Genomic DNA, 14,031 nt, shown 5'->3' with positions numbered 1-14,031 from the left:
TCGGCCTATAGCAAGACAAAAAATGTCATCTTTCTGCAGTACGCCAAAGTTGGCTCCCATAGCCAGATCAGACTGCCCTTGGTTTAATGTCCCAGAAAATCTCGTAGTAAAATTATCCGTATCCCTTATTCTGCTCTGCTCTTTGAAGTCCATATTTCAAGGCGTTGTTTGCATTTGTGATTTATGGTATTCTTTGTTTTAGCCATTATCACGCTGTTTGGAGTGGTTCACGACCATGAGTGCCAACCTTAGGGCAGACTGTTGAAAAGTAGGGCGGACATCTCAAACTGGTGCTATGTTCTGTCATTAGATTTCAGCAGCCCAGTTACAAATGTGAACTCCTGAAGTACTATAATAGTCTTAACATGAAGTCACGGACTGTCCCCTTGGACACTCCAGTCTTTCTTGCCACCCCAGGCAAGCTTAATGATAAATGGTCATTCACAGCAAAAATCACACAATATTCAGATTGCTCCCAGTCCCAAGAGACCAGTCACTTACCCCATGTCAATTTGTACCTCAGATCTCACAACAAAAACAACACTTAGTTTACTGCAGGACTGGCTACAAGTATTAATTAGTTAGGAAAAAGAAATGAGAGAGTTTAAATAAAGGTTAAATCAGGCAACATATACACACACGAGTTATAGTCTATGGTTCAAAAAGGTGACGGAGCTGTAGTAAATTGTCAGCACTGAATGTCTTTTAAGGCTAACCCAGGTTGACCCTGGGGATCTCTGGTTTTGGTTCCTAGCTCCAGCCCTGTGAGAGTCCAAACAGCAAAGAAATTAAAAGTTTTCATGTCACCTATCTATATTTTCCTCTTTCAGAATTCAAGTTGATATAGGACAAGCTTCCTTGCACCTTTATGGGTGTGAAAGGGCTATTAACCCATTTTTTAAATCTTGTTGCTTCACAATGGCTCACTTAGTTTTGATAGTCCTCCTTGGTGGGCAGGGGGTACCACTCTTCCTGACAATTCAGAAGTTCAGAGCAGACATTTTTATAATTGTAAAGCGAAATTTACATGTTACCTTACAACATGGGATACGGACATTGCAAGTTAAGATTAATGCATGCAGCAAGTTACAAGCATCCAATGAAGTGAGCTGTAGCTCATGCAAGCTTATGCTCTAATAAATTTGTTAGTCTCTAAGGTGCCACAAGTACTCCTTTTCTTTTTGCGGATACAGACTAACACGGCTGCTACTCTGAAACCAAGCATCTTATAGAGTCTAAACACATCCTTACAAGTCTAACATCTATCTTAAACACTACTAGCATACAGATGAGCTGGTCTGGTTTCCAGCTATGAATTTGTCAGTGCTCAGCTGATGCCTCCAGCCTTGGTAAGACTTGGCACTTGGTCTGCCAGCATCTCAGCACTAAAACACTGATCCACCTCCATGAGCTGCAGAGAAAGGAGAGCAGTCCAGACATCCAGGTTTGTGGGAGACGTTGAATAGCAAAAAACAACCAAAGTTAATTATTAAGCATTAGAAGCAATTTTTTTAACTCTACATTTATTCACTTTTTCAAATGTTATATTAAAGAAAGTAAATAGAGTTATTCATAAATTCTGGAAAAATGAATGTAAAATACAGTAATGCTACTTATTAATTTCAGAAGAAAGCATTGCATCAATTGATGCATTTACCATATCAGTTTAAATTCTTGGTATTTTTTAGATCCCATTGAAGAGGAAGATGCAAATGTTCTGTTTGGTTCAGTGCAAGAAATACTGAAAGCAGCTGTTATGGCAGATGCAGACATTCTCTCAGACACATTTCAACTTTTGATAGACTCTGCCAAGGACCTCAGCAGAAAATTTTGTGGTTTAGTGCCTGATGGGCTATATCTTCCTGCACCACCATTATACTGTCCTCAACCAGCTTCTCTCAGTGAAGTAAGCGTATTTAGTAGAAGTTGCATGAATGTTAGTTTGAACCTTCTAATTCAGTTTTTCTTCCAAAAAATCTTCAGCCAATTACTTGTGTGGCACCCTAATAGCAAGAAGCCTCTTTGAAAAGCTCCTTTCAGTTTTTCCTTCTACTTAGTGGAATCTCTGCTCTTAAGACAAAGAGAAATGTTCTGAAGAGTAGATATTTCATGTGTAGCTCAATTCCTTCATTCTTTATGTCCTCCCAAACTATTGGGCTTATTGTCTTGTACTTAAACTTTGTATTTCTCAGAAAGACTACAATGACTCTCCTTTAAAAATTGAGAGAGATTATCGTCAGAAGGTGTCTGGGGTCCTTCAGCGAATTATGCTGCTCTTCCGGGCTGCTCGTTGTTCCTGCCCTGTGGCACAGTGGTATATTGTACAACTGAAATGGGCAAGAAAAGTAATGCAAAAGGTAAATAATAAACTTGTTTAATTTTAACTCCATTATCTATAGTAAATATTAGAGGGTGACTCTTTTGAGGGAGGTACCCATATCCACTTTAATTCCTTCCTAGTCTGATAAAAGTCTCAGTCTCAGATAGCAGCTGTCTATATTCTTCTCATAGTTTACTCCAGAGGAAACTGGAGCCTAAACAAGTGGGGAGGTCCAAGGTTTTGGCCTCACAAATAACTAGTGCTATTACTGGAGGTGGGAAAGAAGTGACCATTCGGTTCCAGACCACTTGGGGCTTTAGAAATGATTATTAACACCTTATGGATTCATATAGTTTCCAAGGCCAGAAAGGACCTTTATGATAATCTAATCTGATTTCCATAATAACAGGCCGTAGAAGTTCCCCACAATAATTGATTGGCAACTGGCTGCAAATTTTCAGCCATCTAGAGCACAAAGTACACATGTAATAAGACTTTTAATCTCAACTATTTAGATTTCATTGACTTAAAATTAAGCCTTATAATATAATGATAAAGATTTTGAAACAGAGAAACTCAGGTTTTTCTTAGCTGTTTTATACAGTAGTTATACTAAAGTTCGATCACCCTGGTAATTCACTCTATCATATTAAATAGAGCATTATAGTTGTCATAGCTTGTACATGTATTAGATGAAAATTTAAAAAAATAAATAAATTAAAAATTCCTTAAAAAAATTCCTTTAAAATTCCTTTTAAAAAAAATTAACCTGGGTTTCAGGTCCATTGCATTACAGGAAATAGAAAGCAGGCCTTTGGAAATATAATTGATTATGGCAATATTCTGTCAGTAAGTTAAAGGGGCCATTCAATTCTGATATGAAAAACTTCAGTTGATTTCATTAGGATTTTCACCTACAGATGAACTGAATAATAAAATTTTTAACTAGTAAGCACTTACAAAGGTAATTTGCTAATTTCTAAATTGTCACAAATAAAATTGCTCTCAGTTTATAACATTTTTGTTTTCTTTTCCTGCCTATAGATTCGAATGAAAGGCACTCTTCCTTCATTAAGTTCATTTCCTAAAACTTTGCTTCATTATTCCAAATTTAGTACAATATTCTTTAGACCTGCATCTTCTGGAGACCATTGCTTTGATGATATTTCTTGTAAAACAATAGGTATGTGTATAATAAAATTGAATAAGTAACTTATGGTTGGAAAATAGAGCAAGGGATGAGAAGTCGCATGTGCAAGGGCACTCTCTAGGTAGGCTTTATTTATTTATTTTTGCATTTGGTTGAAAGTATGTCAAGATACAGTGTCTTCTGCAGTGCTGTCTGTTATGAATCTTTCAAAATTTGTGCAGTTTTTGATAATTCAGAAGGATATTTATATTTCTGTATAATTTTAAAATATTAGTATATTAAAATATAGGTTGTAATTATATATTTACAATTTTTTAGAAAATGAGTTAATCATGCTTGTTTTTTAAAGACTACAAATTAATTAGTAATGTCCATTTATTTTAATTTTTTTAACTAAAATTCTAGAGACTGACGTGTATACTGGGCTATACTGCTTTGCAGCTCTTATTCCAATTTCTGTGTTTAGTTGTGATTATTTTGGGGGGGCGGGAGAGATGGCCTTTTTCTCATATTATTCAGAGAATGTACTAACTTGAAGATTAAAAAATTTCATAATGTCAAATTACTAGAACAGATCTTATGTTAGAGACTTCTTTAAGTGTATAAAAATGTGAGAAAACTTGGTCAAGGGTGATCTGTGCTACTGAAAACCAAATGTAGTATAATATAAAGAAATCCATAGACAATAAATTGGGGCAAATTAATGTGAAAATAATCGGAATTGGTGGTGATGACATTAATTCTTTCGAAGCAAGCTGATCTATGTTAGAGCGCTCCCAATTCTTTAACACTTACAATCTCTCTCCTCAAAGATTCCAACTGATTAGGAAATTTTACTATGTGAATACAAAGATGCCAAGATCTTTGTTTTCCTTGATCTACGTTTTGCTACGAGACAAGTGAAATGAGAATCTGACCCTATAAAGAAGAATCTTATATTAACTTGTGAATAATTGTTGACACATTCTTTTGGCAAAATTGAAAGGCTAGATTCTCAATCCTAATTTTACAAGTGCTTGTCCATATGTATTGCACTTCTGGTGCACATGCACTCAAGTTCAGATTCTTTTGGCCAGTTGTGTCTGTTGGGGCCACACTGTGCCCAGAGTGTCCACTTGCTCCCAACTGAGGGCATAAAAAACGGAGCAGGCCCAACCATCCCTCAGTTCCTTCTTACTGCCAAGGGCAGTGAGCTGGAACCCTAGCGGCTTAGACACCGAGCAGCTAATTTCTCCCTTGTATATAAATATTAGTTGGTAGTTAGTGTTAGTTTAGTGTTGGTTAGTTGTTAGGGGTTTTTTCCCCTTTAAAAAAAAAAAGGCAATTTTTTTGGGGTAATTTGGTAACTAGCCCTTATGACTGAACTGAAGTCTCCTAGTTTCAAGACCTGCCCTTCTTGTGATGCGGTGAAGCTGTTTAATGGCACATCAGTAAGGTGCACATTCCTGATAAATGTGCCATTTGCAGATTGTCCATTTATTGAATGCAAACTCAGGCACAGCCCTCAACTTATGCGTGTAAGTGTATGTCTACACAACAGCTGGGAGGTGTGATTCCCAGCTCTGGTAAATGTACACGCGCAAGCTCTGCTTGAACTAGCATGCTAAAAATAGCAGTGTGGCTGCAGCGGCTCAGGGTAGCCATCTGAGTACACACCTAGGACCTCAGACAGGGTTGTACCCAGGTGACTAACCCATGCTGCTACCTATGCCGCTGCAACTACACTGCTATTTTAGAGCACTGGCTTGAGAAGAGCTAGCACATGTACATCTACCTGAGCTGGGAATCACATCTCCCATCTGCTGTGTAGACATAATCCTAAGAGACTGAGACTAGTAAAACCAAGAGAGTTAGCAAGAAGAAAGTGGTCCTAGTGTGAAAAGGCAGAAATCTCATCCTGCCTCTTTAAAAGGTAGTTCAAGGCCCAGAATGGGTCCCACTGACACCCTCAGAAGCACCAGTAATTGTGCTTGCACAATACCATTCCCTTGGTACTGAAGTTCTAATTACCAGTACTGATAGCCTCAATTAGTCCTCCCACAGTACCATCATTTCTGGTACTGAAAACTTCTATGGTTCTGAGCAATCTTATGATTTCAACTCAGCCCAAATCATCGCTGTGGTGAAATTATCCTCCGTCATACTGATAGCAGATAATGTTATAATACTCAGCATTTCATTGGTGCTGGTCAGGGCAGAGACTGTGACTCTTCCTGAAACTCCAGTTAACATAGCTCCACGTCTAGAAGAGGAATACTCATGCTCTTCTTCCGCCTTGGAGCATCACCTAGCTGCTCTCCAAGGTCCCGATCTCGTGATCCTTTATGTTTCAGATAATGATTCTAGTACTCATAATTTTCTTAGATCCAAAGAACTGCTGTAACTGTCTAAATCTAAAGAACATGGTGGGGCAAGGCTGGCACTGGTTTTAGACTTGAGGCTGCTAAATGCCTTCATCTACCACTTCAAGTTCAGGATGATAAAGCACTGGCCTCTCTAGTCCTCTCCTTGGCTTCCCATGACTAGTTTACGGCTCTCAAACTCCAAGTTTTTTATTTTCACATAACAATCCATCCATCTCACAGGACATACCTGAGATTTCTTCCAATACTGAGAGGACTGATAGTTTAGAATTGTCAAAACGTGATAGACTATACCCCATCTCCCCAAGAGAGAGGAGAAATACAGGCCCTTCAGGCTGATCCACTGCATGCTATATTTCATAAGGACAAGGTGCTCCTTAGGCCTCGCCCTAAATTCTTGCCAAAAATAATCTTGGACTTCCATCTAAATCAAGTAATCTTCCTTTTTCCTAAACCCAACTCCAACTAAGGGAAAGCCAGGCTGCACACCTTGGATATGCTTAGGGTATCATTCTATCTATAGAGGACTAAAATGTTCAGGAATTTCCCAAGATTATTTGGAACTTTTGCAGATATGATGATGAGTCAGGCAGTATCAACCGAGAAGTTAGATAACTTGATTTGCAATTGCATCAGAATATGCTACGAATTAGCAATGTAGATCCACTGGTAAAGATTAGAGCCAGCACCATCAGTACCCAGCCAGCTACTGTGGTTATTTTAAGAAACGTGTCAGTTTCTGAGATCTGTAGGGCATCTATGTGGGGTTCAGCACATAAGTTTACACAACATTACTCCCTTGTAGAGGCATCAAGGTCTGATTTGGCAGACCTGTGCTAAAGTCACTGTTGAAATAAACACCAACCACCCACCCCTTATGCTGCAGGTCACCAGAAGTGGACTACATGTGGACAATCACTCAAACTAATTTACTCTGCAGTAACTGTGGTTCTTTGAAATGCATTGTTTGTATGTATTCTGCAACCCATCCTCCTTCCCTGCTACTGCAGAGTCCTATAACTCCTGCATTTTGTATTGGTAAAGGAACCGAGGGACACTTGGGCCTGTTCTTCCCTTTATGCCCTCATTTGTGGGTGTGTGAGGACACTTAGGGCATAGGCACGTACCCAGCAGATTCTGCTAGCCAAAAAAAATCTGAGCTTAAGCACATGGGGCACATTCATGCTAGAAGTAAATCTCCTGTGTCAACTTCCCAACATAGAGGACTTACTGAGGAAAAAGTGGGGCATTAAGAGGGAGTGGAGAGGGCTGGGAAGGGGAGCAGAGTGACAATATACAACTAATGTGTTCCGTTAGTGACTGACTATAACCGGCAGTTTTAAATTAGAGCGTCCACTAGGCAGCCTTAACCTGAATCAGGGTCAGGGCTGTGATTGTAATAGCTTGAGGATCAGGGAAATGTACATGTAATTGCACCCTGATGGTCCTCCTCAAGCTCACTTGTCCTGAATCTGTTTCAGTATAGAAGAAAATCTGGCCGAAAGTTCTATTCCAAGATGTTGAACATATGTCTTTATAGATCTAACTGAGATATTAAAACTCATTGCTACAAAGGGTGCCTACAGAAATCTGACTACTGGTCATTCTTGAAAAATCAAGAATTAAAACCTTTCCTCTAAGTTACTGCTACCTGTAGTTGAACATTTTAATTAACAAGTTGTTCCTTTATTTCACCTTTAAGTAACAAGTTATATTGTGTTATTTCTCTTGTAGGTTGCTTCAGAGAATTATGTGCATTGTGTTGGATGCTTCATGTTCGTGAAAGGTTGTCTGACAGTTGCAGATGCTACCAAACTGCAAGAGAAAGTGTGGGTAATCAAAAGGTAATAGTGGCATTACAGTAAAGGTTTACTGCAAGAGGATACAGTTCTTTGAGAAATGGTCCCTATGTGTATTCTACCTTGGGTGCACATGTTCTCCCTGTGCCTGAGACCAGAAGCAGTGTCCATTGGTCTACGCCTGCAACCCTTTTCCTCATCATGATCTGAACCGGGAGCACAGGGGGTGGTGCAGACCAACTGCCTCTCCACTAACCATGGTCTGAGATGGAGCCTCTTCAGTATCCTCAGCATTATCTAGATTTTTCTAGATCTAACTGTAATTTTATGTAAATAGTTGTTATAGAATAGTTTTAGGCCATTTTTATACTTGTGTAGTTTTTAGTAGTTAGGAGCTGGGTGTGGGGGGGTCTTCTCCTACCCCAACCATTGGTCCAGAGTTCATAAGAAAGGGGAGTTGCTCACCTGTATCCTATACCAGCCAGGGAATAACAAGGCCCCCACATATTGACAGCATTTTTCATGGAATTTGAAGCTGCCACCTCCTCTGAGTCAGATGTTAGTGGGAAAGTGTCACCACACACATCAAGACAAGGGGTCAGCCCAGACAGAACATCCAGAGTCTCTTGGGCATTGTCCAAATCCCCTAAAAGAGATTATGCATCTTTGGATCAAGAGTACCTTACTACTCCATGAGGACTGCCTTAATTTCCATTAGGGCCTTACTGGAGGGTCCAGGGGACCCATACAGACAATATCCTGAATCTACACAGTCAATCCAGACAAGCCTACCCTTGCAAAGAGGATTTTGAACTTCCTTAAGAACTAATGGAGGAATCGGAAGAACTGGATCAGGCAGAACCACCAGCTCCAATGGTCCATCATTATCCCCAGATGAAGTGGTCACACCAGCCTCACCTTTACTTCCTGATGACTATGGGCAGTTTCAAGACCTGCACTGGAGGATTGCTGACACACTCCCTGAAGGAGGTAAAGGACACCTCATAAACCTCTGGACATTCTCCAGAGCATTGGTCCCAGTAAGGTGGCACTTCCCATTAATGAAGCTATCTTAGAACTGGCCGAGACCGTCTGGCAGACTCCAGTCACTTATGCCCCCATTCCGAAAAGAATGGAGAAGAAATACTTCATGCCAACTAAAGGAGCAGAATGTTTTATTTATGCATCCTGCTCTTAATTCATTAGTAGTTCAAACTGTCACTGAAAGAAGGAGACAACAGCCTAGATCCGCCACCTCCAATAAGAAAACTAAATGTTTAGATCTCTTCAGGAGAGAAAAAATGTGACAGCTAACCATTCTGCATTACAAACTATCAAGTATTAATGTCAAAATATGATTTTATTAATTCTACTAAGTTAGTGGAATTCACTCTCAAACTCCCACAAGAGGATAGGCTCCAATTCAAAGCACTCATTGAGGAGGGTAAATTGCTAGCCAGATTGTCCCTCCAGGCCTTAGTCAATGCAGTGGATCCAGCCTCCCACTTGGTGATGACTTCTATGATTGTATGTTTGGCGTTCTGGCTCCAGTCCTCTGGATTTCCCAGAGAAGTGTAATCCATGGCAAAAGATTTGCACTTTGAAGGAAACAATTCTTTTAGTGAAAAGACAGGAGTCATTACGTTCCTTAAAGGACTAAAGGGCAGCCCTCTGCTCACTGGGCATCTACACTCCAGTGCCAATGATGAAACACCACAGATCTCAGCCCCACAAGCAATGATCAGCTCCTCAATCCTTTTATCATTAGAGGGGTTATGAGCCACCCAGCAAGCAGCAGAGGGTGCAGCGTAGCAAGCATAACATCCCCCACAACCCCTCTCCCGTCATCCTTCCAACCCCAGCATCCCACAAGAAAACACGTTTGATAGGACCTTAGAGAACTGCGAATCAGTCCCTCTACCATATCCATCTGGTACCCAATTTGGTGGTCTCCTAGCCTACTTTTCACAAGCCTGACATCTTAACAGACAAATGGGCTCTGGAAATTAGCACTAGTGGTTACACCATGGAATTATTTTCCCTGCCCCTTCAAGAGCCGCCTCTCCCCACCCCCCCGCTGTCCCTCTTCAGGGACCCCTCTCACAAAAGAATGCTCTATCAGGAGGTAGATTCATTGTTGCATCTGCGGGCAATAGAACCCATACCTCCTCAACAGAAGGGAAAATTACTTTACTTGAAAAGCTTCCTCACTCTCCCCAAAAAGAAGGATGAAGACCCACTCTGGATCTCAGATGGATGAACATCTTCATCCTAAACTTAATGTTCAGGATGATTGCCCCGACCTCCATAATTCCCTCATTTTTGAACAAAAGCAATTGGTACACATCTCTCCATTTGAAGGACGCTTATTTGCATGTAGCTGTGCATCCTGCACACAGAAGAGTCTTCTTCGAGTGCTTGCTCATGTCCATTCCATATTAGGTGCGTGTCCTCGCCACATGAACTGATGCCAGAAGTTTTTCCCTGAGCAGTATCCATAGGGGACTGGCTCTGGTGCCTCCTGGAGTAGTGCCCATATGGCATGGTATAAGGGGCACCGCCGGCTCCCCGCACCCTCAGTTCCTTCTTGCCACCAGTGACCGTGGTGGAACGTCTGCTGCTTCGGCTAACGTTGTTTTGTTTTCTGTTCTTGTGAACTTTGAAAACCTGCAGTATAGTTGTATATAGTTAGTAGTTTCTTAATTACCCTTAGTAGTTCTCAACTTTTACTTAATCCCAAACAGGACTCATTTGGGGAATGGGGCATGCCCCCGTCCCCAGGCTCTAACCTCTGCGATGGCTGCAAACGGCTTATGCCTGTCAGCAATCCACATACCAGATGCTTAAGCTGCTTAGGCGAAGGGCACGTAAGTGCCATATCTGCAAGTTCTTTAAACCTAGGATGAAGAAGGAGCACAATATCCATCTGAAAGTGCTCCTAATGGAGTTGACACTCACTCCAGTACCATAGCAGCGGTCCGACTTGGCACCGAGCTCTGCGCAAGCTGGCACCAGTCTCTCTCCACGGTTCCGGGGAAGAAGTTGAAAAAGACCAGGAGAGGAAGATCTGCTTCCTGTAAGGGAATGGAGAGGGCTGGGGATGAGCCACGACTTGTGCCAGGCAGCTCAACACCCTCTTTGGGAAGTCGGGCCCCAGCTCAAGTCGAGTGGTGCAGCCCATCCCAGGCTTTGCCTGCGACCCCAGATAGTGGTGCAGGCCCTAGCCAGCTTCAGGTGCCATCGACGCCCGAAGCTCTTTGAGCAGCTCAAGCAATCTTGATGCTCCCGGTGCTGCCCACGCTGGCTCTCGTGGTACCCCGGTCTCTGGGAAAACCCATGTTGAGACCTATGCGTGTGTCCCCACTTCAGTGGTACCAATTCCCATCGAGAGGGACTTCCCGCCACTGTTCACCCACCCAAAGCCATCACGCTTCAGGACTCGAGAGGCAGGCTCGGCGGAGCCCTCTTGAGTCTCTGCACCGGGGGCACCGATTGTGGGACTCGAGGCGTACCTTGATAGTAGATTGGCGCAGACCCTCTAAGGCATACACCGCCCTGCATGAACTCCGGGACTGGCTCCGACAGTCTTCAAGAGCCCGGGATCGGTCCTGGGACTGATCGGGCACCAGAGACTGCTGATCATTGGGTCATCATCGCCTGTCTCCAAGAAAGAGGTCGTCCTGCTCAGGACAATCCTCCTGGCAACCAGCCTGTAGTAGCTCCCAGTCCCGTTCGATGTCCCGGAATTGGTTGAGTAGTGTGAGGTGTGGATTGCTGGGTATCTGACGCGGATTGCTGGGTATCCGATGCAGATCGCTGGGTAGCCACTGAACGCTGTCAGTCTCCAAGACAGGCTCCCAACGCTCCCAACCAAGACAGTCTCGCTCAGACAGGTCGGCCTCAGGATGCAGTGATCAGCACCAGTTGGACAAGAGCCACAGTTCAGCCCGATCCTGGTTGCCCGGGATCGACTGACTGCTCCGCTGGTAGCTCCCGCTTGGAGTGAGGTTCCCTGACTGCAGGACAGGCCCCGGTATCAGCGGTGCCGACTACATTATCGGCACTGAAACCTGTCCCATGGCCCCAAGCGCAGTGGCTGGCACCATGGTATCTGGGGAACCCTTGGGGATTCACCTACCCTTCTCAGGCTGCCTGATCAGTGTTGGGAGCCTTGGAGAGGCCAGTGGCCTTGATATCCCATCCCTCTCCCATATTCGAAGCTTTGGAGGGTAAGACCCCACGGGTCCAGGAGGACCCAGGGGAGGAAGCTGCTAGACCACCAGTGGACATGGAGTTTCCCACGGCACCGGCATCGTCCTCATCGTCACCGGATGAGGCTATTGTGGGGGCCCACTCACCCAATTCCTTAGGATGATGCCAAAGCGCACCAGGAACTTTTGAAGAGGGTTGCTTCTAACCTGGGGCTTCAGGCAGAGCAATCGGAGGAGCCTTTGACTCTGTTTGACGTCCTCTGTTCCTCGACTCCTGCCCGGGTGGCTCTACCCCTTCATGAAGGGGTTTCCAAGATCACTAAGGCCCTGTGGCAGACCCCCTCTTCCCTGGCCCTATCTCTAAAAGGGCCAAACATGAGTACTTTGTGCCAACCAAAGGGCATGAGTACTTATACTCACTCAGCCCCCAATTCCCTTGTGGTTGAGGTGGTTAACCACAAGGAGAGGCAAGGTCAACCTGGGGTCACCCCCAAAAATAAGGATTTGAGGAGGCTGGATCTCTTTGGATGTAAGGTTTATTAGTCTTCCAGCCTTCAGCTGAGAGTGGCCAACCACCAAGCCCTCCTTGGCCAATATGACTTTAGTATGTGGCAAGCCATGGCCAAGTTTGAAGGGTTGCTCCCCAAGGCTTCCAAGAAGTTGTTACGAGCGATCCTTGATAAGGGTACGACTGCAGCCAGGATGGCCCTCCAGGTAATGTCAGATGCTGCTGCTCGCACCATGGCTTCCACTATTTCTATGTGTTACCCGGGGTTCTTTCAACCCAAAGCTCTTGCTAACTTTTACTCTGTGCGAGGTGGTGTCAGGAAATAAATTGGGGAGACATGGCCGTCCGACCAATAGATGGCTGGCACAAACAGGACAACGCAAGAGTGCTTTCACTTAAAGCTAAACTTTACTTAGTCTCAAGCACTAACACATGTCCGCAAAAGGTTAGTAAAACACCCCCAACCCTTGATAATTACCAAAGCTGAGTGTGGCTCTCGAGTGGCACAGCGGCAGGCTTCCGGTGGCCAAATCTTACGCCTGCCGGTGGGGACTGCAAGATCTATCCATAGGGAGAGTCCAAAAAGAGTCCAACTACCTCAAAATTTTCCCCCTTATTTATACATTAGTAATAGAATGACATGTCCCTTAAAGAAAACTTGTTAAGTAAGCAGTTTCAGTAGTCAAGCAAGAGTTTCCTTCTGATTATCGATTAACCAGGTGTGGGTTTTTTTCAGAGTTTGCAGGCTTGAGGCCCCAATAGACATTCCTGGGGCACATCCTGCTCTTCGAAAATGCATGTATCAGCCACTTCAACACAATTCTTATGAGGAAGGACGCGGGCTCAAGCTGCCCTTTCTGTGGCACCCAAAACTCCTGCCTTGGTCAAACTGAGAGTGCTGAATGGCTAATTTACAGCCTGCTGACTTGGCTGCTTTTAGCAATAAGCCATAGTGGCTTCAGGCACTTTACTGGTTTGCCAAAGTCTCCCCGTACACATGTGGCGAGTCTCTGGGCTGCTCCTCTCTGGGTTGTCCCCTGAGGCCAACCATCATTGCAGGTCCTGCCCTTCGACGGCAGGGCCTTATTTGTGGAGCAGACAGCAAGTTGCATGGCCTCAAGGACTCCCGCTCCACCCTGAAAACCTTGGGTCTCTACGTCCCAGCCCTGGTGCATAAGTGGTTCAAACCGCAGCAGCCTCAAGGCCAGGGGAGCCAGCCTCGGCAGGACCAGCCCCATACACGAGCCAAGGGTTACAAGCGCCACCCGCCTCCACCCTCTGCCCAGTCGGGCTCGACCCGAAATAAGCAGGGGGCCAAACAGTCATTTTGAGGGTGTGCCCGAGAGTGACCTATCAGACTATTCCCCAGATCCATCTTTCCCAGTATTCTCTGACTGCCTTTCCTTCCAACATGAACTGCTATAACTTCGGACTGCTGAGTCCTCAACACAGTGGAAAAGGGTTATACCCTCCAGTTCCTTTCTACCCCCCCTTCATAGAATCCTAGAATATCAGGGTTGGAAGGGACTTCAGGAGGTCATCTAGTCCAAACCCCTGCTCGACGCAGGACCAATCTCCCACTAAATCATCCCAGCCAGGGCTTTGTCAAGCCTGACCTTAAAAACCTCTAAAACCTTAAAAACTTCCCACCTGCCTTCCCCTCCCTCTTCAGTGACCCCT

General features: G+C 44.1%; 1 protein-coding gene across 1 annotated transcript in view; it reads left to right on the top strand.

The window, feature by feature from the left end:
- The window catches only part of CPLANE1 (ciliogenesis and planar polarity effector complex subunit 1), a 183,830-nt gene that overhangs the window by 58,625 nt on the left and 111,174 nt on the right, over positions 1–14,031 (top strand). The window contains exons 19-22 of the mRNA XM_074952488.1: positions 1,689–1,906; positions 2,193–2,357; positions 3,365–3,503; positions 7,568–7,677. Of these exons, the coding sequence (XP_074808589.1) occupies positions 1,689–1,906; positions 2,193–2,357; positions 3,365–3,503; positions 7,568–7,677 (632 nt within the window). The remainder of the gene's footprint in view (positions 1–1,688; positions 1,907–2,192; positions 2,358–3,364; positions 3,504–7,567; positions 7,678–14,031) is intronic.

The sequence above is a fragment of the Natator depressus genome, chromosome 5 (assembly GCF_965152275.1).
Source record: "Natator depressus isolate rNatDep1 chromosome 5, rNatDep2.hap1, whole genome shotgun sequence".
Classification (NCBI taxonomy): Eukaryota; Metazoa; Chordata; order Testudines; family Cheloniidae; genus Natator; species Natator depressus.
The sequence above is the reverse complement of the archived record's forward strand: the minus strand, read 5'-3'. Positions and strand labels throughout refer to the sequence as shown.